This window comes from Sebastes umbrosus, chromosome 5 (assembly GCF_015220745.1).
Source record: "Sebastes umbrosus isolate fSebUmb1 chromosome 5, fSebUmb1.pri, whole genome shotgun sequence".
Classification (NCBI taxonomy): domain Eukaryota; kingdom Metazoa; phylum Chordata; class Actinopteri; order Perciformes; family Sebastidae; genus Sebastes; species Sebastes umbrosus.
The window spans coordinates 12,491,978-12,519,485 of record NC_051273.1 but is presented as its reverse complement, the minus strand read 5'-3'; the positions used below and the strand labels follow the sequence as shown (position 1 = coordinate 12,519,485).

Sequence of the window (27,508 nt, the reverse complement as noted above, 5' to 3'; positions counted from 1 at the left end):
TTCTTACTATTTTATTACAGTGACAGTTTTAAAAAAAAAAAGTTTTATACACATGGTTAATGTTGGTAACATTAACTACTTTGTTAGGTTTTTATTTAAGCTACGGACATAAATTAAAATCTTTTGGTTTCACATAGGACACGAACACTCCTGGGTGAAAGTCCTGTATTTATTTGACTCATCCACCACCCTGACCTCTTCACTATGCAGACTTCTGTGGACAGTCATCACAAACGTATTTGTGATACGTCAAACAAATGTAATCTGCAACAAAATATGTTTCCCTCCAAATGTAATAATGTAGTTTTGTTATATGGGAACATCATTTTAAGGGGACAGGGCTGCTTAATTATAATATTACGTCAGCGAGCGGCACTTTGCGGGTTCAGGCCTTTTTTCGCTCAACAGAAGGAAGCACCTGAATTACCAAAATCAAAGCCGTTGGCAGCAATGAGCAAATTCACTTCAGCTGGTTTAATTCTGTAAATAATTTAGAAGGAGTGTGACCAACCACACACTTCTTTCATCATAACAATGTATGCAGCCTTACAGTAATTGCACACTCAAAGTCCGCCAGTCATATTTCTTGGCATTTCGGGGACATGTTTCAACAGCTTAATCAAAAATAACCAGCATGTTTGGTGACGTTTGGACAAACTGTCATTGATTTATGACAAAATCTGTGCCACGTCCATGCACATGTTTGGAGATGATGGCGTCCCCTTTTGAGGGATTTCAAAGTAGTTTTACACACATGGCCCAACATTGTTATGAAACATATCCTATGAGTTTTGTAATGATTGGACAAACAATTTCTGATTTATAGTCTGATTTGTGTTATGCCATGCCCATTTGTTTTTTTTGTATTTGTAGCGCCCCCTAGTGGTCGATTTGAATGAACCTTTCAGGGTTGCAGTTGAAGACATAGACTGCATGTTTTGTGATGATTGGCCCGTTTATTGATTTTAGTCCATTTATGTGCTGAGCCACACCCTTTTAAAGTTCATTGGTCATTATCTTCTTCTAGCCTGTACTTTTGTAGGTTTGGCCTTGAAGGGTTGGTGCTGTGACAACATATCCAGATAATTTTGAAAACAGCTTTGAATAGGTGATAAAACCAGGCTTAATAAAGGGCTGCAATCAAGATCCAGGACCTCTGTATTGTGTATGCAGTCTCAATGTTACCCATATATAATAGACTCTTTATTAATGGCATTAGTTATACTGTGAAAATACTGTGTCATAAGTATCTTACATGAAAAGTACACCATCTATAGACCACACATAAAAATGTTTTTATTTAGTGTATTAACAAATTGTATTATACATTTTATAGACAGTGTTTTTTTTATGCTTTTGTTTCACAAACAACAGCATTATAAAAATAAAAGCACATGTAACATATATTGTGATCATGGTGTCATTTTTTATCAGCAAATCTGGAGTAATACATCATCTATTTATTCATTTTGTTTATTGTTGTTCATTTTTGTCTTTTCTTACAAAAATGTGTAGTACAGTTTTTTTTTTTGTTTTTAAAAAAGGAGTGAGTTTGTTGTTGAATGGAAAGCTTAAAACAATGAGGTGTCCATCATGTGCCAGGATAAAAGGGAGGACCATGATAGTAAAACAACAGTTTATTTTTGCACCCAGGAAATAAATGTGATGAGAAAAGTACAAACAAAAAAAACATGCTGGTGGTGAAATGTTTATATCTGTGAGATGATTACATTGCTTGGGTAATACTTCATCAGCAAAAGCTATTGTATACGTATGTGAGCGGTTTCAAATTTGTGCAACCTACAAACGTCAGCACACTGGCAACATATCAGTGGTGGTAGAGTTTTAAATTCATATTATTAACTGTCAAAGTTATTATTTTCACCAGGAGAGAAAACAAACAAAAAGCTATGAGGCAAGTTTGGTGAAATCCTCCTTAATTTTACAATGTTATACAAATTTATACGAAAAGCTGACATGGGAATCTCAAATGCACTCTTGAGATCCATGACGACAGTGAAAACGTCCCCCAAATGTCCCTTTTGCTCGGCTCCGGAATTGCTCTTAACCATCATCAGGCCCGTGTGATAACTGCTCCGCCATCTGTGCACCTGGCCGCCTGCCCACTTATTAGCTACATAATTTGGTTGTTTCGTATTCCATCGAGTTGGGCTGCTTGGCACTGAAAGTCTGCAGCGCTGCCTGGATCCTGGCAACGTCCGTGGTTGACAGTTTGAGCCGGTGCCGCAGCAGACAGGAGAAGAGGTCCAGAGTCTGAGCTCCAGGTGGGGAAAGCCGGTTGACGCGATCCCGGATCTCCAGCAGCTGCAGCAAGGCGGAGTCCTGCGATCCCTGAGTATATGGGTAGTCGAGCTGTAAAATCAAGTCCTGGATCGCTTCTGGGTCAAAGTGCATACTATAGCCATACACCTGGACGCTGTTTATCTTCATGTAGCCTAGATTTCGCCCCGGTTCCAGGTACTCCAAGGGTTCATAATATACAGTTCCATTCCCAGTAGGTGAGGGCCCTCTGATCCGGCTCCGTAGGTAAAAGTGGACTGTCTCAAAAAAGGTTTTCCACTTGTTGCCCAAAGTCAAAGTCCAGTTATAGCAGTCATGGGGAATGTCTAATTTAGTCCTCTCCCAGTCTGGGTAGTTGCTCTGTTCAATGGGCATGATCCAACTCTCCGAGTGGCTCCCTCCAAACGGATTGATGTAGACAGACAGCATGGGGTCCAGAGTGCTGTTCTTGGTAAGGCAGATCTGTAGAGACATCCCCAGGAGCATGTGGACATGGTTGGACTTGTATTTATTACTTTTCAGCGTCAGCAGCATCCTCTTCCTCCACGACGGGTCGAACCAGTTGTTCAGCCTGACGTCGTTGCTGACGAAGATCCCGTGGATGCTGATGCGGTTGTCGCGTTTCTGCAGGAGGTAGCGCAGCTCCAGGTCCTGCAGGTCCGTCTCGAAGCCGATGTAGTGATCGGTGGAGTCGGGCACCTCGTTGCGGCATGCGCCCTGGCTCAGCATGTAGCCCTGGTTGCAGGTGGCGCAGCGGGAGCGGTTCTCGTAGGAGCAGGAGGCGCACGAGGTTCCCTCGCCCACCGTGCAGGGGATCACGCCCTGGCAGGGGGGGTGCTCGTAAGGGCAGGAGCAGCTCCTGGTCTCCTCCAGGTAGGAGCCAATGTGGTTGTTCTCACTGCAGTACATGATGGAGAGAATGTAGTTCAGCCAGTAGCTGAAGGGCCTGCAACAGAAAAAAAGAGCATCATTTAAGATTTATTTTCACCCTCTGTCTGAAACGTTCTGTTTAAGCTCTTGCCCCGCCCTCCCAAAAAGGCCAGTCTGCTCTGATTGGTCAGCTGGACCACTCTCTTGTGATTGGTCAGCCGAACCTAACTTTTCGGACTCCGCTTTAGCTCCGCTCTAACTAGATATGTTTGATTGTGTGCAAAACTAGCCGCTAGGCAAAATGGGTTACTTGGTGACATCACCACATTACGGAAAAAAAGGCAGGACTTCCAGCAAGGCCTTACAGGCAGTTCAGGAGCAGAGTTTCTGTTGGGGAGAGTAACGCTTTGTAACTTTGCACACTGTATTATCAAAATCCCTCTTCCTGTATAACATTAAACTATTTTTGAAGACTAAATCTATCAAATTAAATGATTTAATGCAGCGACCAACTAAACCCTCCCTTTATATAAACCACACAATCATTAGCATGTGGTTTCATGGGTTTGAGATGTGTGTTTCAATGTTAAAAATAAAACATGGCTGACGTCTGATATCTCCCTTGTCAGCTTCCGGATCTAACAACGTGGGCGAGGGCATTATGGTTGAAGGTCAACAGTCCTCCACAGCTTTTTATTGCTACATATTCTCCAGAGACTCATGCCCGCTGAGTGAGGCCCACGTTTAAGCATTCAAATCCCTCCATATTTTTGATAAAAATCCTCGAAATGATACCCTGTCCACATATTTTTCAGCCTGAAAAACATCCCCTTAGAGAATTTAAATATGCAATGTTAGAGAAAAAGTTAAAGCTAATATCTATCCTTGCATGATAAGTTGACAGCTATGTTGTTCCATTTTGATTGGTGCTGGATATACCTAACATCATCTTTTTTCCCCACACAGTCTCGTCCACCAGTGAGAAGAGCTCAGACAAAAACTCAAATACAGAAATTGCTCACGTATTCTAGTGTTTCATTTATTCTAAGACACAAACTTTAAATCAAAATTCCTGAGATTGTTTGCGGAAAAAGGAGCAGATGGACCGCATGCCAAAACTATAATGTCATAAATCAGTCTTTCACTTGCTTTATTCAACATCTGTCACATTTCTAAATCCCCTTTTGTTCTCTAGCAGAGTTGGCAGTTTTGTTATTACGGTCATGTGCAGCTGCTAAATTAATTTAGGGCAAACAATGGTGAATGTATAAGTAATTTACATTCAAAAAACACATTTTTCAAGGAAAAAAACAACAGTTCCAACAGGTGTTTGACTAAATAAAAGTGGGGCTGCAAAGGGATTTTAACTTTGATGAATGATGAATATTAGATCAAAGCCATTAAAAGTCTGACAAGTTTTTTTCAGTGATTTCACAAACTCAGTTTAGTGCTCTAAACTGAGTTTAATATACAAGGCATATTTTAGCTTTTCGAAATAAAGGTGTAGGCTACCTCAGTACATTTCCCCTTTCTATAAAGGAACAAATACTTAAACAACAAACAAATACGCGTTGTTATTTGGTGCTGACTTTCCCTTACCAAACATTTGATGAGACAAAATGAAAAAATGTTGAATGCATGCAAGTGCACACAGCACCGTCGCCAGAGGAGAACATGTGGAAGTAATTTGCAATAAAAATTTAAAACAAAACCATCTCTTCAGCTCAGCTGCTGATTGAAGACTTTGATACTTTGGATATGAAGCTCTCTCATTTGAAAATTACATAAAGCTATTCAGTGCAGGATAGACTGTATTTTTGAGAAAGTGATTTTTGTTTGATTTGATACATTAAAAACATAGTGAAATGCAATTTACTTTGATTAAACATTGTAAAGGGACACATTTTTAAACTCTAACTGCGGCTCCTGGGAATCATCATTATGCAGGAATCGCATAAAAAGTTAGTGTGATGATATTGCGATGTGATGATAATGGCACAATCATATACTCTACATGAAGGTAATATTTTCAAGGTAGTTGCACGTTGTACTTCAGCATGTAATACCTTTATGTTATCAGACTCCACATTACTGAGAAATCCTACAAAATAAATGAATGTCAGTTTTGGCTGCATTTATTAAGCGATGTGAAAATGGGAGAAAATGCTAGACATACTTTTCATTCCACTTCCAAATAATCAAGTTAACAAACATATAAAAAAAAAATAATAATAATTACAAATCAGCATGGCTAATTACTTAATTACTTAACGAAGTTAACGCAATATTAAAGCGTTAATGCATAATCTTTTTAACGCCACTAATTCCTTTAACAAATTAATGCAATCGATCTTCCAGAGGTTGTAGCAGGTAGTTTTACAGCTAGAGTGAAGATACTGGCATCATATGAAACAAGAAAACCTGAGGAATCCAGTTGGTACCAACCATGTCATACTAAATTGTTGCGAAGGAGGCTAAATAACGCTCCAAACCTGCGCTAAAGTTTGGTGAGTTTCAAAGGGGTCCCTTGACCTCTGACCTCAATATATGTGAATGAAAATGGGTTCAATGGGTACCCACGAGTCTCCCCTTTACATACATGCCCGCTTTATGATAATCACATGCAGTTTGGGGCAAGTCATAGTCAAGTCATCACACTGACACACTGACAGCTGTTTTTGCCTGCTGGGCTTGAATTTGCCACGCTATCATTTAGGCATATTATTTTATGTTAAATACAGTACCTGTGAGGGTTATTTGACACTGTTTTGTGTTTTTAATTGCTTTCCAATAATAAATGTATACATACATTTGCATAAAGCAAGCATATTTGCCAACTCCAATGTTGATATGATTATTAAATACATGACAAATCTCTCTGTAAGGTACATTTTTAACAGATTAAAAAAATGTGATCAATTTGCAATTAATCATGATTAATCATGGACAATCATGCGATTAATCGTGATTAAATATTTTAATCGATTGACAGCCCAACTAATTACACCTTCTACGAGCATCATGTTGAGCCGAAGTCTACGCTGTATAAACACAAGCGCTTTAATACAATATTCCAGCATCACAATGAGTCTTGTCATTGTGTGCAGGGCTTGTCATGGAAGAAAAAGGAAAGGGGCAAAATAATTTTTTTTTCAAATGATCAGATTTAAAATCTGGTGGCATTTTGTCAAAAGACAGTGGATAGAATGTGTAACAGTCTTAACAGTACCCAGCTTCTCTGAAATTCATCAGCTAGAGTCAGTTCTGCATATCTCACCTCCAGAGCGGAGGCTGTGCACAGCGAGAGAGAGGAAGCTGTCCCGCCATCATGAAGCGCATCGTGTCAGCAGGACATGTAAACTGTCATGGAGACGCAGTGTGCAGCGCGGGCCAAAGAGAAGCCGGGTGTTCACTCTGCAATCTGTTCATTGTCTGTCAGCTCATTTCACACTGATCAATGCCCGCACTAACTTTCTCCTTCTGCTACACATTCAGTTTGCACTAGTAAGCAAAACTTTTCTTTCCAAAGAGGAGGAACTCCATTTTTTTCAATTTATTTACTTTTTGAACCGCAAAAAGCAACACATCAGTTGTTTTTTGCGGCTCCTTCACTGATAATCGGAAACCTTGTACTCTCAGCTCAACAACCGAAAAGCATACTGTCCTTATCTTCAAAGACTGTACTAGAGAGTTACGACAGAAACTCCAAAATGGATTTGTGGCGTTTAGTTACAAAGCATATCATATTTTTCTGTTTGCTTTTTGTTTGCTTTTTCTCCATCTGACAAAGACCATGATGCTTCAGTGCATGAATAATGGCTGCAGAGATATATGAATACTTCTTTTATTAGAAAAGTAAAAAAAAAAAAAATCCTCCATGAACTAGGTCATTACACACACAGCGATACGGAAAGAAGCTGTGGAATCACTGTATTTTTCAGTGTAGAACAAAACAATTGTGCATATTTAAGGAGCTTGTGTAAGTTCAACCCTGTCTCCTAAAAATTACGTTCCCGTACAACTAAACTGCATTCTCAATTATGTTTGGAAGGAAACATATTTTGTCGCAAATTATGTTTGTCTTTGACTTGTCACCAGAGACAGTACAGCAAAGAGATGGCATGCTGAGAGTCAGTTTCCTGTATCTGTGTCCCTGCACCTTTAGGAGACTATATCGGAGTCTATTAACTACAATCGGAGAAGTGAACATGAACAATTCTTTCACCACATAGTCACTAAAGTAAACATTGGATCCATTTTTCATAAGCCACATATCTTTTGCACATTTCGACACTATAATGGCATTTTTCAAACAGACCGATTAGGAGAAAATTATGGACCCAGAACACATTCTTGCGAGATCTGGCAACTACCGTTCGCGAATGCCCTAGCTAACTAATTTTTGTAACACTGAAAATAATTATAAATACATTTTGCAAATGCTTTCATCCATCCACATGACGTTCACAATACTTCCAAAAGAGGAGGGGACGATGGGGGGAGCGGCAAACAGGCCATGACAACGCCCACTTAGGAGACAGGAAATGTATACCATTTCAAACTATTGGCGGAGCTTGTAATGCCTAATCTTTGGTATAGAGCATCTTTGGTGTCACAAATAGTAGTCCGCGGACGGCCCCATTAAGTGACATAGTACAACAAGTGACGCTCGGAGCAGATTACATAGTATATCGAGCGATTCAAATATTGAATTGCAATTGATCACATGATTGTCCATGATTAATCTTGATCAATCGCAAATTGATAGAACATTTTTAGTATCTAATACTCTTATCAACATGGGAGTACACAAATATGCTTGCTTTATGGAAATGTATGTATATATTTATTATTGGAAATCAATTAACAACACAAAAAAATGACAAAATTGTCCAGAATCCATGTGCACCAGTGTGCTTTGGGTCTTTGGCCTACTATTCCTTGTGAAATGGTTGAAGTGTGTCTTACCTCTATTTCACCCTCTGTACTGGTACTGCATTTAGCCTAAAACTATGCTCAAATCATAACATGGCAAACTCAATGACTTGCCCCAATCTGCATGTGATTATAATAAAGTGGGCATGTCTGTAGGTCAGACCTCATATCTTGAGGTCAGAGGTCAAGGGACCCCTTTGAAAATGGCCATACCAGCTTTCCTCGCCAAAATTTAGCACACGTTTGGAGCGTTATTTAGCCTCCTTCTCCTCAAGCTATAGTATGACATGGTTGGTAGCAATGGATTCCTTAGGTTTTCTACTTTAATGAGGTCGTTATCTTCTGAGCCCGCTGTAACCTAAAAATCACGAGTTGTTTAATGCGTTAAAAACATGTGTGGCGTTGAAACAAATTTGCGCTAATCTTGTGCTACATTATTATCACATTAACTTTGACAGCCCTAAACGTTATTGAAAGTTAGGTGGTATAATAACATCTAAAACAAGCAATAAAGTCCACTACTGGGCAGGCGGAGGGGTGATGGATGGGTCAAACAAACACAGGACTTTTCCAGTCCCGTTTGAAACTAAAAATAATTTTAAGCAAAACTATTATTTTTTTTTTACTCAGTTTAACAAAGTAGTTTTGTTGCCTAAACCTAACGAAGTAGTGTTGTTGCATTTTTTGATTTGTTTGAATTTAGAGCTTTAGCCACATTATTTAAAACTGCGACCGTAATCCAGGAGAACATATGTTTCCCTCGAAACATAATTGAGAATGCAATTTAGTTTTATGGGAATGTAATTTTGTAGTAGACAGGGTTGCAAAGTCAGACATGCAATTTACTAATGTCTTTTGTGCAAATCTTATAAATTATACCCCGCAGTTAAAATATTTTGATACAGAGGAAAATGCAATATGTCAGTTGAGGAAGGGACTGCATCTTTTTTTTCAAACTTAGCTTTGAACCCCGCTAATATGAAATAACAGACTGTTCCTTAGATCTTTTGAGAGCACCAGGTTGTATCACAGCGGGATCCAAAATATCCAGTTTAAGTATTTACTTTCATCTCATTACTGCATTTACTGCTCTCCCTAAATTTGTCCCAGATACTGTCCAGCTGAAGTGTTGAGAAATATTGAATTTATTACATTCCGGGCAGACGGAGCTGCACGTACTGTATGGATGTGCCTTATTTATGGATTCATCTCCACGTATCCTACAAGACGCTTATTATTTAATCATCTAATTGCATTGTCATCAATTAGTTAGTGCTGGAAGGAAATGCACTGACAGTCCTGCCATATTACTGTCCTTTTGCCTCCGACCGGCATTACCCCTTCAAAATAAAAGAACCAGCCCGGGGGGACGAATAATAACACACCCTTAAGAAAATACAACAGATTATTTAAGCATGCTGGACCATAATAAAGTTAATTAACAATATGTTAGGAAATATTATTAAATAGCCTGACAAACAAAGACAGAAAGAAACAAAGAGATATGTGATTGAGTTGAGTTATGGAAATGTGGGAGATTAGTATAACTGTTAACACTCCTTTGACTAGATTATCTCTGTAAATGGATAATATCACAGCCTACTTAATGACTATTACTGGCTCGTGCTGTGAGCCATTACAAATCAGGAAAAATAGGCAGGGGGGACCTGCAGGAAACCAAAAGGTGAAGTTGTGTGAAAGATAACAGGGTGTTGCTGCTCTTTTGTCTTGTGTTGTTGTGCTGAGAGGAGAGCTCTACTGTAGTAATTGTGTAATTAAACTTTTAATTAACATTTCTCTCTCTGTGTCCGACTGTGTTCGGTTATAGTCTCACATCGTGTGCATCCAATAAAACAGTGCCGCTGATTTTACACCTGCTTTTCCCAGACATTAAATATCAGATACAGTTTCCTAGTGGTCAGTATACAGTGATAAATCAGCTGTGATGGCTATTTGTATTACCATTCCTTCCTCACATATTTTGCACCTTCAAACAGGAGTGCCTTAAAATACATATTACATGAGACCCAACTGGCAATTTTCAGCCATGCTGCATTTTTTGCATTTTATTGGCGGGTGAAATATCTGTGTATTCTATCAGTATATAAGGGACAAATGCAATTTGGCTATTTAGTGGGCTGTAAATCCTTAGTAAATATCCCATACCAGTGTACATTAGCTCTACAGTTCACTGGCTATTGTGCTCTATATGCAAAAATGTTAGCATCTGCTATGTTGAGAAAAAAAGAAAAGCAGAACATTTGAAGTTGTAGCAGCTCTAAGGTTAACAATTCATCTTATGTATGGTCTGATAAGATTGTGTTGGTGATTGGTAACATATTGGTATAAAGAATGAACAGGGATTACATTCCCTTAGGTGGTGGGCGATGAAAACTGCAGCTAAAAAAACACATGGCAGAGGATGAATATTTAGTTTCTCACCTGAAATGACTCCTAAAATAAACCTGGGCTGCATTAGCTGTACCGACTAAATCACATTTCTTTTTCATAAGCTTGGAGTCTGGAGAATATATGACTTTTTTTTTGGAGAAAAACACAAAAATAGATCGAATGATCTACTGAGGAGACACAGAAAACTTTTTTGTCTATGATTTCATCACAGTTAACCAACAGGAAGATCTCACGCACTTTGCATACCCCCTTTAAAACACTGCACACTTTAATTTCACAGGAGAATGGCTTTTGATTTCCTGCATGTAAAGGAGACCTGGGCTGGGAGTGCAGCCAAGTCATCAGGTGTGACACTATATAGCTCACCTCAGTAGGACCTCAGTTGAATATCAAAGCGCTAACATATTGTATGTATTATTAGCATAATGCCTAGTTGAGGGGATAACAAAAGCGCCGAGCACAGAGTGGGCTGGAGAAAATAAATGAGCACTGCCGTTCACAGTTTGCTTGAAAGGACTTGTGATGTGACTGCGGGCTTTGGAATTTTTTGCTTATTTTCACACATGCACAACCACACGCACGCACACACTTCCACAGCCGTATTAACCGAAAAGTCAGCAGGAATACTTATCAGCTTCTCACCTCTCCCTCAGCATAATAATTTTGGGCTGAGTTCGACACCTCTTGCTGAGGGTGAAGAGTTTGTTGACGATGCGCCGCGCTTTGCTCAGAAGCTGCTGGGTGCCGAGCTCCAGCTGCTTGTAGCGTTGGTGGATGGTCGGCTCCATTTTCCAGAAGTATTGGATGGCGGACATGTTCAGGGCGTAGAACGTGGGGAGCCTTCGAACGAAGTTCTGAAACTCATCTGAAAGGCAGGAGGAGAGGAGAGACAAGTTGAACACTTCTGCCAGCATGGACCAAACTAACTCTCACTTTCTTCCAACAATATTTGGCAAATTTAGGCAGGCCAAATGAGGGAATCACTTTCTAGGGGCCACATGGGCTCCAGAGCTGCAGGGCAAACTGGAAGTGATACTGACGCCTATGCTAATGGGAAAAGGCAGAGCTAAATACGAGGTTGGGGTAAGGTTTTTTTTTTTTCTTCCATTAATGAACAGCCAACAGCCTTTCCAGGGCTAATTCTGCTGGCCTGTCTGCGAGGGAAATATGGACAAGGAGCACAGAGGATAATATATCATGTCAACCCTTCAGAGCTGCCGTCTGCTTTCACACACAATGCACAGCAAACAGATTACATTTCCACGGCATTCAATAACAATATCATCATCACTGTAATCATGATTGGTTGTATGGAAAAACCGATGCGAAGTGCAACACTGATGAGAAAATGACTGCACTATTTGTAATTAGCTAACGTTATCTTGATAATACAGCATCTGATTAGAAAACCAATTAAGTGTCAATGGCCTCCCTGGTGATTATGCAAGGTGTATTACACGTTCCTGCGGAATTAATAAGTTGATTAAACAGCTTGTAATAAAATATATTAAAAGGGTATTTGGGGGTGCTTTCCATGGCCTACATTTTAAAATGGGAGACGCTCTCCTGAGGAGAAAAGAAACACGGCGCGGCTTCCATATTCCTTCATTTGTTCACACGCCTTTTGACATATTCATTTAAATTACATTATATGGGGAGTTTAATGGATAATATTTTTTAATATTTGTCAACAAATCCTCTAAAAATACCTCTCAAAATGTTCCATTCAGTGGCAGTTTGTAGCACTTAGCCACAAGCCTATTTGTTTCTACTAAAGATGTAAGTATAAAAAAATGGGTCATAATTATATACTTTAATTTTTTTAATATAGGCTCAGTAATGAGCCTGTCACCAAGGGGACACATCAGGGGTGCAATGCCCTCTCATGACGCATTGCATTAACAGCTACACAGATCTATCTTTACTCGTTTGCACAATTGAAACATCATTCCCTGTATGAAAAGTTCAATCAAGAGTAATAATAAAAATCTGATGAGACAAAGCAAATGAAAGTACAAAGAGCTGCAATGAAAAGTATAACAATTAAAAACAAAAGAAAGGATAAAGGAAAAATGTATATATATATATACTTGTTAGAAGGATATCACCAGGCTTCACCACATTCAAACAATTGTGGTATTCAAAAAATTACATGCCACAGTTTGAAAAATGCTTTTACAAATTGCGTCATCAGGGTGGAAACTATTTTAAAAAGACAAGGCTATGGTTTTCTCCACATTTTTTTTAACCTGTGTTAAGTGTATTACATGTGATCATTGTGGACGGTTGGTATTTCCCAGACGGCAACCTCCGGTTCTGAAAAGTGTAGCCAATGCAGAAGTGCCTTAAACTTGCATTATTTCTAATAGCCAGCAGGGGGCGACTCTTCTGGTTGCAAATAGAAGTCTATGAGAAAATGACCCTACTTCTCACTTGATTTATTAACTCAGTAAACATTGTAAACATGAGTTTATGGTCTCAATCTCTAGTTTCAAGTCTTGCTCAATACAGCATGATGTTCATTCAGTAAATTACGGTCCCATTTAGAGTAAAATAGACAATAAAGCAGGATATGCTTTAGGGCGTGGCTACCTTCTGATTGACAGGTTGCTACCACTGCGTTGTCCGGTCTGGGAGTTGTCCAGGTTTTCATCCTACAACTTTAACCCTTTCACATTGTGTTTTCAGTTCATGAAAGTTAATTGTAACATTGTGTTCGCCTAAAAATGTCTTATTCAGGGTTCTGTTGTACTTAGGTCAACCCTCTTGTGTCACTTCTGGTTGCAAAAACCAAGATGGCAACAGCCAAAATGTGGAAATCGAGCCTTCAAAACCGTAGTTCACAAACCAATAGGTGACGTCCCGTTGACTATGTCCACTTTGTATATACAATCTATGGTATTTCCATGTACACTACTTTAATCTCTGTAAAAGTTATTGATTAATTAAGTACAGTCCACAAAACTGTAACCTTTTCATAGTGTCAAGCTGGTGGAAAGTGCACACTGCTGATGGGCTCCATCCATTATTTTGTCACCAAGACAACAAAACCTCATCCCTGGAAACCCACTCTCTGCCCACCATTATTATCTTGTCAGCCGCTGAACCCGGGAAGGTAAGAGCGCTCCCCCTTGGTATGATTTTAAAAATAGAAGCCACTGTCAGATTTGGAGGAGCACAAGTACAGAGACATTCTGGGCATTGTTAAACATGAATTGGGGTTGGAGGTTAATGATGTGTATTGAGAGACTTATTTAGCAGATTCTTCTTAAATTGCTAAATTATGAGGTTACAATTAATACATTATGTGCCTTAATTTTATGCAGATATTCTAATTAATTTTACAAGAAAAGCCAATTATTTAAATGTATTTTGACCTCTTGGATCTGTACCCCCTAACTTGGTACATATTGCACCCTACAGTCAATGGATCGTAGTCCTCTGTCCATTTCAATATACCATTATGAATATGACTCTATTATTTGTCTCACTGAAAACTGAAGATCACCAGGTAACTGTATAAAGTGGTAGAGAAAGACTATAAAGAATATATAGTTCCTTAATTAAAGCATCACTCAGTGGAAGAATGAAGCAAATCATGTCCGCCATTAGCTGACTGTGGAAACCTCATTTAACAATCACAGTCATGATTATTAATCTCTCTGCTGCTGATGTTAGTTGTTCTCTATTAGATCAAATGCACAAGTGGATCCCCAGGGGTTTCAAGGGAACTTACTTATTTGTCTTTATTTAATACAGCACTGCAACTGAGATTCTCAGGGCACCTTGCTGCTTAAGTTTTTGCAAGCTGTGTGCTAATCAAGTTGCCCTCAGTACAGAAAGCATGTAGCCAATAATAACACACTCAGCCAGCAAGGTGCACAAAGAACAGCTTATGGCAGGGCTGGGAATGACTGAAGCAAGCTCGATGCCCTCAGGGCGTGTGGATGCAGCTCACAGTTTCAATTATGAAGGGAGCACAGAAACAGAGCTATGTTGGAACATTCAGTCAAATATGTGATGCACTCTTGAGGACACAACCTTGGAGTTAAAGCTAGGGTTGGTAGTCTTCTTTAAACACATAATTTGTTATATCTGTTGGAATTCTCATTACATTCCGACAGCAATCAATGAATCAAATGCTCTGGCAAAAAAAAACGGCATCTGTGGCAGGGCTCACAGGGCTGTAATAAACCCGTCCAATCATTAAATTTTGGCTGAATGAAATGGTTGGATGGCCTACTTGCCTGCCTACCTGCGTGCACTCTGCCCGTGCACTCATTGCGCGTCACAGGAGTCAGCCGCTGTCTTGACAGCTGTGAGTACTAACAATAGGTTGTTGTTTAAGTGATGATATGTTTACGTTCATAATGGTAATTTTGGCGGAATGGCTTTGGAAGGAGGCCTGAAGAGACGGGCTGTCAGTGTTGCCAACTTGGCGAGCTAGTGTTGCTAGCTACTTTAATTGAAAAAGAGTTGGCAACACTGGGCTGGGTTTTTTGGTTGGATAACTTTTAAAATCTCAGCCCAATCACCAGGAAAACAAAATGTTGGCATTGGACGTTTCTGCAAACCAGGGATACGTTGAATGTTGACTTTTTTGCTTTTGAACAGAGCAAGTGAGATAAAGAGCGAAAAGAGACACACTGGGCCGGCAGGAGGGGGGTGGATGGGTCCAACAAATACAAGGCTTTCATCCAGGAGACCTCTGTTCGTGTCCAGTGTGTCACGTTACAATCATCTGTTCGCTCGTATCCTGTGTTCACAATGTTCAGTGTGATTTTTACTCTACAAACTTAGTAGTTTTAAGCCCAAACATGTAGTTTGTTCCGAAACGTAACTATAGTGGTTTTGTTGCATTGTTACGGTTGTTATGTTGCGTTGTTACGTTGCGTTATGTTGTTACATTATTATTTGAACACAAACCATAATCTTTTTTCTAACGTTAACCAAGTAGTTTTGTTCCAGAAGCCTAACAAATCGTTTCACAACGTTAACCACATGGCATTGCGTTTCTGCAAGCATGATACAAGGCTGATAGGAAACGTATTCATGAAGTGTATTTTTGGTTCAGAAATGTCACCATTCGCCGTATCTGTGGTTTGCAGTAACGTCCAATGCCAACATTCTTTTCTGGTGGCTGTGTTGAAAAATCTAGTGTGCCCTTGATAGTTTCTTAAGATTACCAACCCTACTTTTAATAGTGTCAAAGTGTGCACCAAACAGTGTGTCTATTCATTGATTAAAATCTCCTTGCAAAAAGCTTGTTTGTACAATAGCTTTTTTCACACTCACCCCAAGTGAACACTGTGAGCACAATGGTTAGCTGTATTACAGGAGGTTAACTGAAAAAAATGGCTACAGCTGAGCTGCGAAACATTACATCATAGGTTACATCATAGGCTGCTACTGTAGTTTGTTTCCGGGGTGTGACAGCTTCCCCTTCGGTACTGAAAAACCTTCAGTCGACTGAATCACTGTTGACCTAGTCACATTACTGTAAACGCTACCCTTTCATTTTCTGGACATTGAGATTTACACTGTGCAATTTCCGCACACAGACAGGCTCAAGTGGCAGCGAGAGGTAGTTGTTTGAATGCCGAAGAAGAGCGTTAGGTGATTTGACAACATTCGCTGTGAGATGACAGATTTGTCAACTGTTAGAGATTTTTATACGCCATTTCCACTGAGTCAGCTATGCCTTTAATATCTCTGGCTGTATCAGGCCACTGAGGGAAATGTTGCCAGTCAATAGGCAGGACTGTTTTATGGCAGTATTGGATTTATAGGATCATTTAATCAATGTGATGAAGAACCTTAAATTTGTCAAACATTTAATTCAGCAGATTGCCCAACAAAAAATGTATTAATAAACAGTTACTCAAGTGAACTTGCAAAAAATATGACACTATCACTATATATATATATATATATATATATATATATAAAATGATAATGTAAAATGACATCACCCTTACTGTGTAATATCAGCTGCAACACATGTCTAACAAATGTTTTGCATGGTGTTTCAATCAAAATCTATACGAAAGAGAAATTAAAAATATGTAAAAGTGCTTTACATTTATGGGAGGGATAAATATTTTGTTGTCATTTTTTTTTAATCTATATAATAATTTATAGGCTATGACCACAACTAACAGTGGGACTTTGAAAACCCATTAAAATCTGAGTCATTTCTGTTAATAGGCAAGAGATGCTCTTCTCTGTTGTTTTCATATAATTTTGCAAGATGCTGGTTTAAAAATTGCTCCTCTGTGTACCGTTGAATTCCCATCACATTGATTGGATGTAATTGTCCCTTGTTTGTCCCTTTCGGTCTTTGTTTGCTTTGCCCGTCGGCTCCTCTAACAATAGGCTCTAATTTGCTGTCAGCGGGAGGGTCACAGCCATTGAACGAGCGCAAAAAGGATAACACTGACCTGACTCCTCAAAGTCTCGGTTGGCCATGTTCCAGGAATCTCGGATTTTCAGCACACTGGCTTCCATAGCCCTCAGATCCACCTCGGGGCAATTACACTGTGGGTAGTCGGCGAGGCACTGGCACCAGCAGTCATTGTCCCGGCACACAAACTGGCCCTCCTCATTACAGCCGATGTAGCTGAGAGCTGCCTGCACGAACCTGGCCCTTAGGTACTCTGGCAGTATAGCCTGAAGGCCTGAGGCAAGGACAACAACATGGAAATGTCACATGGATGAATGAAGATGGAGCTGTAAGTGCTTTAGGTATTGCAGAAAATGTGTTTAGATGGCTGTAGTGAGCTAGATCTGTAAATCACTGAAGGCCGGCACTCATTTCCTCTGTTTTTTTGCCAAGCTTGACATATGCTCTGCGTCACATGCAATATGCTGAGATTCACTTAAAGTTTTATTTTTTACTGCACAGTCCTGCGACTTTTTGTTCTGAATCATTACTGTCTGGGATTCACTTCAGAACTCTGCAAGCATGCATGGCAAAACAAGCGAAAGAGTGATTGAAGCTAAATTCGTTCTGACACTCTCACGCTGCAGTTATAAGCTTGCCAGAGAACAGACACTGCGACAATTCCATCAGAAATTGGGGGAGTTCAATTATGGATGGCCAACCTTGCAAATGAATCTTGTTTTCAGGGCTCTGAACCAAAACGGAGCTGACAGAGTCGAGGTTGTCATAGTTACTGCATCCGAGAGGGCCCGTCCTTGTTTCGGTCACCTAAAGGGAGGAAAACAAAAGCACATAATAATACATAGCCTACTGAGAAAACACCCACTAATGGCATTAAATATACATAGAGGGAGAGAGAGGAATAAAGGAAAAAATAAGGAAGTGGAAAATACCAGAAATTTAGTAGTCGATCCAATACCCAATTCAATACCACGGTAAAAAACAAAAACAAAACAATGAATCCTGTGTACTTCAACATACACTACTTTATTGCCGTTTGCATACTGTCTTTTGCGATTTATTATTAACCTGTGATGATCCGCCTCAAGTTTCTAGCCAAAAAAATAATTTTAGAAGATAACATTTGAACACATCATGATAACGTTGTAATTTACCTTCGCCCAATACTCATTTTTACTTAATATAACTTGAATGTATCGTAACGTATCTAAATGCCGACACTGTACGTTAGCAGGACTGTGCTTCCCATTGGCTGCTAACAGTTAACGTTACTAGCTCCCCTCCTGCCAATTTGAACACAGATTTGTTGTTCACAATGTGGCATTTTCACGGAATATTCCTGTTGTAACCGCAATGACGGGACACCTTCAGTCTCAAGCCCTGGCCCCCGGTACCTATATGGTACTGCAGAAAATAAGTACCGTCACGTTTTCAGAATTTTGGCATTGACTAGGTACCAAAGTATCGGTTCTCATGACATCCCTACTAGGGACAATACACTTTCCCTTCACTATTTCCTATTCTAAGAAACAAAAAAAATCTATTATTAATTACACCTGAGAATAATTTTGTCACAGTGTTTTAGGCAAGACCACCTAAACCGAGACCAAGTCAAGACCAAGACCAGAGTGTATCGAGACCAAGACAAGACCAAGACTTCAAGGGGTTGAGACCAAGACCAAGGCAGGCTGAGACCAAGTCAAGTCCAAGATAAGACCAGTGCGAGTTCCACACTGCATGACACTTAAGATAAAATGTGGAACATGCAGACATAGGCACTCCTCAAATTGCATGCAGACATAGGCACTCCTCAAATTGATCTGACAGATGCACATTCCCATAAAAACACCCGTCAAAAACAAATAAAGATTCCTCTTCATTCACCTCTTTTATTGCCATACATAGTGTGTATAAGTGTACCATGAGAAATGTCTTGAAAAAATAATCAAAAGGTGAATTTTTTTGTTGGGTTTTTCCTTCGTTTTCTAGGAGCAATCACAGTAATGATTTTAACAAATAAATCAGAATATACACAGGCAGTTTAGTGAAATCCCGGCAGTTGTAGTCTTGTAAAAAAATCCTGAGTTTTCTTTGACTGAGACCAAGACAAGACCGAGTAAAAATGTAATCGATTCCAAGGAGAGATCGAGACCTTCAAAGAGGGGTCTTGAGACCGATCACAAGACCAAGATGGATGTTGAGTACTACTGCTTTGTGAGTGAGTGGGCTCGACATTGAGTTGGATCTCTGGAGTAAAGCATAATGAGTAAGTTGTGGTGTCATCTGTCAAATTCATCTCTACATTGTGTCTCCCCATTACAATGCCCCCTGACACCCATAACATGCTAAAATCTATTGTGATGCTAGCGTAAGCATGTCCTATTCAATTATAAAGTCACCTGAGGATTCATGTAATTGCTCGGTGCAAACTTTTACATGAGGCATGCAATATTGTTACAGGACTGCACAGGCTGAAATGTGATGAGAGGATTGACAATCAAATCATCTGTTAATTGTGGAACAGTTATTGAATTGTGGCTTCAATAAATACTCCACCAATTTCGCATTGCAATATTGTTACATTGTCAAACACACAATGGACAAAAATAATGAATAATACAAAAAAATCTATGAAGCTGAACCAGATACAGCATATTATCTTTTTTTATTCATTCCATGTTTCTTCTTCCTTGTCAAAACATGGCGCCTACTTTACCCACAATGCAAGTGTCATCACTTGAGGCAATTAAGCAGATTGCAAGCTGCTCCTTCTGGAGCAACAAAAGGCTTTATACTACTTTTTTCACATATGTAGTAGTAGTCTAAGACCTCTAAACAGACTCAAATGTGTGAAATTGGCAAAGTTTCCCTTTAACTAATCCAGGCTGCATGTAACATGATGCAAGCCAGATAATGAATCATCATCCAGATATCAGGGTTCTCTTAATTTATTGTCCTGCAAAGGACTTGAACTGCATTTTTATTGATATGGTGTTATACAAATAAACATTAACTCCAATGCAATTGGGAGGATTGATTTGTTAATACTGGATGAGGTCATCTTGAATAAAAGTGCTCCCTTATTTCAACAAGACGAAGAGTTTACAGCCGTGCCCGCGGCTCTGCGATGTACTTACAGCCGTGCATTGAGCTACATGCAAACGTCAGCATGCTAACATGCATTTTAGTGTGCTAACATTTAAGCACTAAGCACAAAGTACAGCTGAGGTTGAGAGAAATATAAGTTTTGTACATATTTTGTCATAAACCAAAGTAATCAGGCTGATCTCATACACCGTTCGTAGCTATACCTACGAAAAGTAATGCACTGTAATTCATATCCCATGTAATCGTGAACCAGGAAGTATAAAGAGTGACAAACTTCACATAGGGAGGAGGTCAGGGTGGATGGGTGGGTCCAAAAACACCAATCTTTCACCCAGGAGACTGCTGTTAATGTCCCATGTGTAACCAGAACTCAACGTTGATTTATTTGTCATATAAGTTCATATAAGTTCTGTACTTAAGTAAGGCCACTTTAGTTAGTTTAACCCAAATGTTGACTCATGGATGTATAAAGAGAATACAGCAGATACAGCATTGGAGGCAGGGACCCGTTAATTCCTATGAAAGTTGCTCAGTGGTGCAAAACGTTTGACTTCTGATCAATGGGCACTAACATGCACAAGCATTTCCTTTAAACCCGCCTCCCAGCTGTCAATCTCAGGTTCATTCACATGAACAGAGAAAGGATAATAACTCTTTTACAGATGTCTCTTTCCCACTGTAGGTCTAGAGGAAAAAGTATTTTTGGGCCCATTGGCATCATGTGACAAGCCTTAATTTGTAATTCCAGAGTTTGGCCTACGCCAAATTGTTTTCATAGCCCGGCACTCTTCCTGGGTTTTGCATAGACTTATTTGTCATGTAACTTCCATACTTAAGAAACGCCACTTAACCCAAATCACAATCTTTTCCTAAACCTAACCAAGTAGTTTTATCGCTTAAACTTAACCAAGTATTTCAAACATAGTTATTGTAAGCCAAACCACAATCTTTTCCTAAACATAACTAAGTAGCTTTGTTGCCTAAACCTAAGCATGTTGTTTCCTGTTAAGACGGAAGTTTATTTAAAAAAAATTGTATGCGTGTAACAACTGGAAATTGACACGTGTTGCTGGACATTCATAGGAGAACGCACGAAAAATGAGGAACAACTTCACGTAGGATATTGTACGAATCGTTGTATAAGATACGTTGAAGTATTGGACAAATTAAGATTTTGACCTGATGATGATGCTATGAAAAGTCACCAAAATTATTACAATTCATCCTGAGGGGGACATGGTTCAATAGTTTTTATGTGGACCTCATAGCGGCACTGGACAAAAGGTCAAGGGATCACCAAAGCCTGTATGATTCATCATCTGGGGACCATGGATGTCGGTACAGCATTTCATGGCAATCCATCCAATAGTTGTTGGGATATTTTAGTCTGGACCAAAGTGTTGGATCAACCGAAAGATTGACATTGCCAGAGAGGCATGCCTCTAGCAAGAAAATAATGAGGCAATTATGCTGACAGTGAATAAGAATAAATGTGAATAACTTTGAATATACCTGAACTTTTTAAAGTTTGAGGTTATAGATAATTTGCTTTGACATCCCCTTTTTAATTGTAAGCCAAATCTGAAGATATCAACAGCAATCTAATCAAATTTACAGAGGCGTGCATGCTGAAATATTAGCTTTGTTAGTTAAGAGTAGAATCCTTTTTTTTAAAAAACACCTCCTACAGAGATACAGCAATAAACAAAGACATCAAAATCAACACACATCTGTTGATACATCTACAGTTATTGGCAGAAGCTCATTAATTCATTTTTCACTTTACTCCTTAGTGGTACAAAAAAACAGAATGTCCTTTCACAACAACAAACAAGTAGCTTGTAGTACATTGGAGGTTAATTGTAGGATTAACTTCCTCAATTCCTCACCAAAAATTTAAATAAATGGTGGCTGAAATTGGTTAAAAAGTGTTACTGGTGAAATAAAGACTGCCAGAGCATGATTATGGAACCTTCAACATAATTTCTTCACTTTTTATGGCTTTATTTTGTACATCAGTGACACACAGGATCCGTCAAAGGTGTATGATGGGAACTCACATGGTATAACATGTGATTTTTGGCAATTTTGGTGCTCCTGTGGCGGAGGAGAAAACCGCGCTACAATAGGATCATTATTGTCAGTAGGTGTGATTACTTCATTGATGTCAAAGTCACCCTTTTTTCCCCATTCTGCAGTTTGCACAATAGCAGTCTGACAATGTGGTGACGGAGAGAAGCAGCATAGAGCAGGTTTCACTACAAAAACTGACGTGACTGTGTGGGAGGTGTAAAGTCTCCATGCGAGAATAAATGACACCCAAAGTCAGCTACTGACGCTTGGAGGATATGAAATTACTACAGTTTGAGGGGAAAAACACATTTGGTGAGCTTGAGATTCTCTTTTCCCAGGAGAACTCTTTTATAAATCTAGGAAACGGATCAGTCACATGAAGTGAGGTGCCAAACAAGTTGGCAGGAGTTGTTGGTTTGGCGCTAAAGAGAGGGTTATCTACCCGCCAGCCTATATTGAGGATATGGCCACCTTATTTATCCACACTCCATGCGTCATTATGGCATTTTTGCATATCTGACAATCTGTCCCACAACAGCTATGTGTACATAATTAGAAATGAAAATGTTTCCTGCAGGTTGAAGGATTTATATCACATTAGACAGCATCAATCCATAAAAAAGCAATAGAAAGAAGGTCTGGTCATGAGTGCTGGCTGTCATGAGTGGGTGTGTTGGAAGCACCAGCTGGAGGCGGACAGGGGACTTGATTTCACACACCTATTCTGAGTCAGGTTAATTAACTCAGAACAGGTTCAACCATGTAGGAGGAGGAGAAGAAAAAAAAAGAAAAAATCACACCAATTGACACACATGCAGACAACTCTGTCCACCAGCCTTTTTTTCAGCTCGTATTTGTGAAGAGAGTGTTTATTTGAGGAAAGATGTGGACAGCCACAGTGAGTTGTGTGTGCAGGGATTGTCCGGATTGTCAAAAATCCGTTGTTTGTCTGAATAAACAGTCGCAGTAAGCAGACACCACTGTGTCCTTCTGTCTGTGTTGCAGAGCTGCGTGAAATAACTTTGCAATTTGCTTGGTAAATTCACAAAAAACAGCACCTGTGATTTGTACTCTGGGCCTTTCACCGATCTGTGACTGAAGCCCAAATCGCCATAACTCTTAACACCAGTGTGGAAAGAAAAAGTAAAGATCAAAAAAGTAAGAGCAAAGCTGTTTTTTTTTTGTGGAATTTAAGCATGGCGTGTCAAATGCTAATGTAACATTTTGGTAAACAAGAAATGACAGCAAACCTAACAGAGTGTAAAACACCAGATAATGTTTATTGTGTACAGCATCTGTTGCTTGCTTGTATTTACTTCTGAACAAGCAGAAAGAACCCGTCCTCTTCCTGTTTTAACTAAAACTACCTCCCGTGTGCCAGAAGGAAATGATTCTCTGGGACAAATGAAGCTTTTGAAGCTGTTCAGGCAGATAACTGATCCACGGCTCCACTCGAGCCGAATATGCTTATTTCTATTACCAGACGGGTGATCTATTAAGGCTCACAGCTCATTCTCTGCTGGCTTAACTCCAAAACAAATTATATATTTACATTTATTCTAAATGAAAATGTTGTGATTCAATATATGGGTTGACTGAATACAGAAAGAAAGACAAAAAGACAACTATTTTTACGGAGACTGCTTCAATTTTCTACAGCCATTAGGCTACACTTGAAATAAATCAGAGACTAATGCATTAAGATATATTGTAGAAAAAGCATAGCAGACAGATTATACTAATGGTATTCATCTTGAACAGTGAATAAGCTGACCATGTAGCCACACTCAGTCTTTTGGTCTTTTAAAACACAGTCAGTATAAGTTATACTGGATAAAAAGGCAGGATATTTACACCATATTCATTTGAAGGGCCTTGTGGTGATATAGTGGTTTTAAAATATTGCTGTGCATTGGAGAAAACGACCTGAGTTGTGCTTAAAGCCTCTTTGCACCCACACACAGGTGTTTTTCATCTATTCTGGCTGATTAGACCTCTTTTCATCTACCAATAAGAATGTTAAAAGTATAATTTGTCCCGCCTTAACAGGTGCAAAAAAGCTAAAAGAAGACTCAGGAAGATGTCAATCAATTAGTCTATACACACCCATACAGTCCTGAGACGAGGTCTGATCGGCCAGATTAACTGAAAACACCTGTGTGGGTGTTCAGAGCCTTGAAAAAAGACTGTGGATTCTAATACCCATAGTACCATACTATTTGGTATGCCAGAAAAAAAAGATTAGTATGTCCCAATACATAGTATGTGAAATGCAGTATGCCAAAAATACCAGGATGTCCTATTACATCCGATCACATTTTGCAGTATGCAAGCCAGCATGCTTTCTGGCTATTCTGACCCACAATCCTCTGCACAGCTGATATATGAGCAAGAGGGTCAAAGTTCAAGGCGCAATGTTATGATGAAGTAGTATGCCTTAATCATAGACTGTATAAGAAGTGGACGTAGTCAACGTGGCATCACCCATTGGTTTGTGGACTGCCATTTTGAAACCTCGAGTTTGTCATTTTGGCCGACGCCTTCTTGGTTGTCCGCAACCAGAGGTGACACAAGAGGTTGGAGTTAAGCACAATCAAAATCTGAATAAGACATTTTAAGGTGACCTTAATGTTACAATTAACTTTCATGAAGTGCAAACACCGTGTGAAAGGGTAAAAGCTCTAAGACAAAAACACGGACAACTCTCAGACCGGACAACACCGTGGTAGCGACCTGTCAATCACAAGGTAGTCACGCCCTAAAGCATACCCTGCTTTCTGGTCTATATTACTCTAAATGGGACCATAATTTACTAAATGAACATCATGCTTTATTAATGAAGACTTGAAACCTTAAACTCATGTTTACAATGTTTATTGAGGTATTAAATCAAGTGAGAAGTAGGGTTATTTTATTATAGACTTCTATACAATCAGACTTATTTTTGCAACCAGAGGAGTCGCCCCCTGCTGGTTATTATATAGAATGCCAGTTTAAGGCACTTCCGTATTGGCTTCACTTTTCAGAACAGGAGGTTGCCTACTGGTCCAATTGTGTGCACACCACAGTACATACAGTAAAAAGTGTGATTTGGAACGTAGCCTTAGTTTATGGGGCCCATGTCATGAAAACTCAGGTTCACATCATTGCATAGTTGGAGAGTAAAATATTACAGGGGCTTATTTCTTATTGTACTCAGTACTTGTGGTGGTTTTCACGCAGGCTAGCTCGCTCACAATACATCATGAGTGCACCTAATATCATACAGTACGACTTCATATAAGATGAAAACAGTTAGACACTCTCTTGGGGGAATTATTTTTTGGAAGCTGTATGTTTTATTACACCCATGGTGTTATATAAAAACAGAACTAAGAGCTGCAAAAATCTGCTACTATTCAAGGTGAAAATGCTGAATATAAAAAAGGTAACACAAAGCAAATATGCACACAATCAAAGCAAGAGTGAAAAAAAAAATGTCAGGGACGGACCTAATAATTGCCTCAAGTGTGGAAAGTAAGCTAGATGAAGCCGAAAATAGGCTGTCTTAAGATAAAGGTCATGGAGACACGGTGCATGAATACGGAAATTAATTGGTAAAAAACTTGTAGTGTGAAACAAAAGTTAAGTCAAAACTGAACACCTTCTGAGACAGGCATAAAAATATCTCACAAGTTAACTTTTGCCGCGAGTCTTGAAAGACGCAACTATATCCGAGGCTCAAAGACATAACACCAGATTTGTGCTGACAAAACTCACACACACACAAGAGAGCACAGTAGAATATCTCCTCTCTTTTTGAGCTCATGGTTAGATTGTTCACAATCTCAGCTCAATCATCCTTGACAAAAAGCCTGATTCGGAGCATGCGTATGTATCCAGGCTCCACGGGCAACAAAGATAAACTGCCAACCGGAAGGGAAATCCATCTCCTTCGCTGTCACTTGCAAATTATTGCCAAACACCATGACGGTGTCTTCTTTTAATATTTCCCCAAAGGTCTAATAACAGTAACAACATCTCCTTGATAGATTAATGACAGCGAATGCGGTATCCAGCCAGGAGGGAAAGGAAGACTTGCCGCTGTGGGCAGAAAAGTTGTCTTTCTTTTGACATCTACTTTTGACAACTACAAGGTCAAAGAGGAAACTAAATACAGAGAGACCTGAGGATGAATACAAGCTGGGAGCTCTGTATGTACTTTTTACACTGTGTCTCCAACTAAAATAATACTTAAAGCAGCAGTAGGCGAGATTGGAGCAAATATGATTAAGAAAAGTTATTTTTATAAAATTGTCACTATATCCTGACATCAATGCATGAGACAGGTAATCTGAAAAAAAATCATGTGCCTCTGTGTCCTCCGATGCTCCTAATGGCATCTGCACGATTTCACAGACCGGAGGAAAACAAAATAAAAACAGTAAATATATATATATAAATTCACTAAATTGGTATTTATTATTAAAATAATAAATCATACTCCAGTAGCTTGGTAAAACATCTTCAAAATTAACAGGAATTACAATTCAAGTGTAAACTTTGTTAACGCAGCAACAAATTGGTCAAAACTCAAACAATTAAATTCCATTATATAATGTAAATGTATATAGTATTTAAACATAGAATTGATTTGAATAGATTGGATCCATTGTCACCAATACCCGATACAGCGATTTGAGTCATTATAGGCTCGATATCCCTAATGTTGAGATCAGCTGAGGAAATACCAAGCACCGCCCACCAGCCAAAGCAAACTTTCTCATTTTACAGCTAAACAGTACACTACAAGATTTTTCCGGAAAACATTTTACCCAAGAAATTACATTACAGTAAACAGAATATTAATTCATTTTTGATCAGCGCTGCCTAGTTTGACCGTTTGATCGGAGTTCGCGAGTGATTGACAGCTGCCTCCGTTGAATGAACAGCCAATATGAATGCTCTGTCTCTGAAATGACCTGTGATTGGCCAAAGTCTCCCATCACTGGCTCCAAAGCCTGAAAACAGAGCCATGAGGAGGTGCAGAGGTCTAGTTTTTTACTTGAATTGCAATATGCTGAAAGGTTATTATGGAATTTTTGCCCAATGAAGCCAAACATATTCTGCCTACCCCCGCATTAACAGAGCTACTGTTTTCAATTTACAATAACTTGAATGTTGTCTTGTGAGTAGAATGGTATTAATCATTTTAGGCAGGACAGGCTGACAGAGCTGTGCGGGAGAGGGAGAGTAACTCACTTCTATTCTTCTTTTTTTTTTTATTGACGCGTTAACACAATTAATTAAAATCCGAGCAGCCTCCGTAGGGATCCGCAGATTAATTTCTAACACAGACAGATGTCCAACTTTAAGGGGAGAATTGACCAAATGCAAATCTAAAGATGGCTTTTCTATGCATAGCAA

General features: G+C 39.3%; 1 protein-coding gene across 1 annotated transcript in view; it reads right to left on the bottom strand.

Annotated features, from left to right (window-relative positions):
• Nucleotides 1-1,227: 1,227 nt before the first annotated feature.
• The window catches only part of LOC119488894 (BMP/retinoic acid-inducible neural-specific protein 3-like), a 63,698-nt gene continuing 37,417 nt past the window's right edge, over nucleotides 1,228-27,508 (bottom strand). Inside the window, exons 5-8 of the mRNA XM_037770894.1 lie at nucleotides 17,623-17,728; nucleotides 16,959-17,195; nucleotides 11,161-11,383; nucleotides 1,228-3,247 (exon numbers count right to left, since the gene is read on the bottom strand). Coding sequence (XP_037626822.1) covers nucleotides 2,131-3,247; nucleotides 11,161-11,383; nucleotides 16,959-17,195; nucleotides 17,623-17,728 — 1,683 coding nt within the window. The 3' untranslated portion in view covers nucleotides 1,228-2,130. The remainder of the gene's footprint in view (nucleotides 3,248-11,160; nucleotides 11,384-16,958; nucleotides 17,196-17,622; nucleotides 17,729-27,508) is intronic.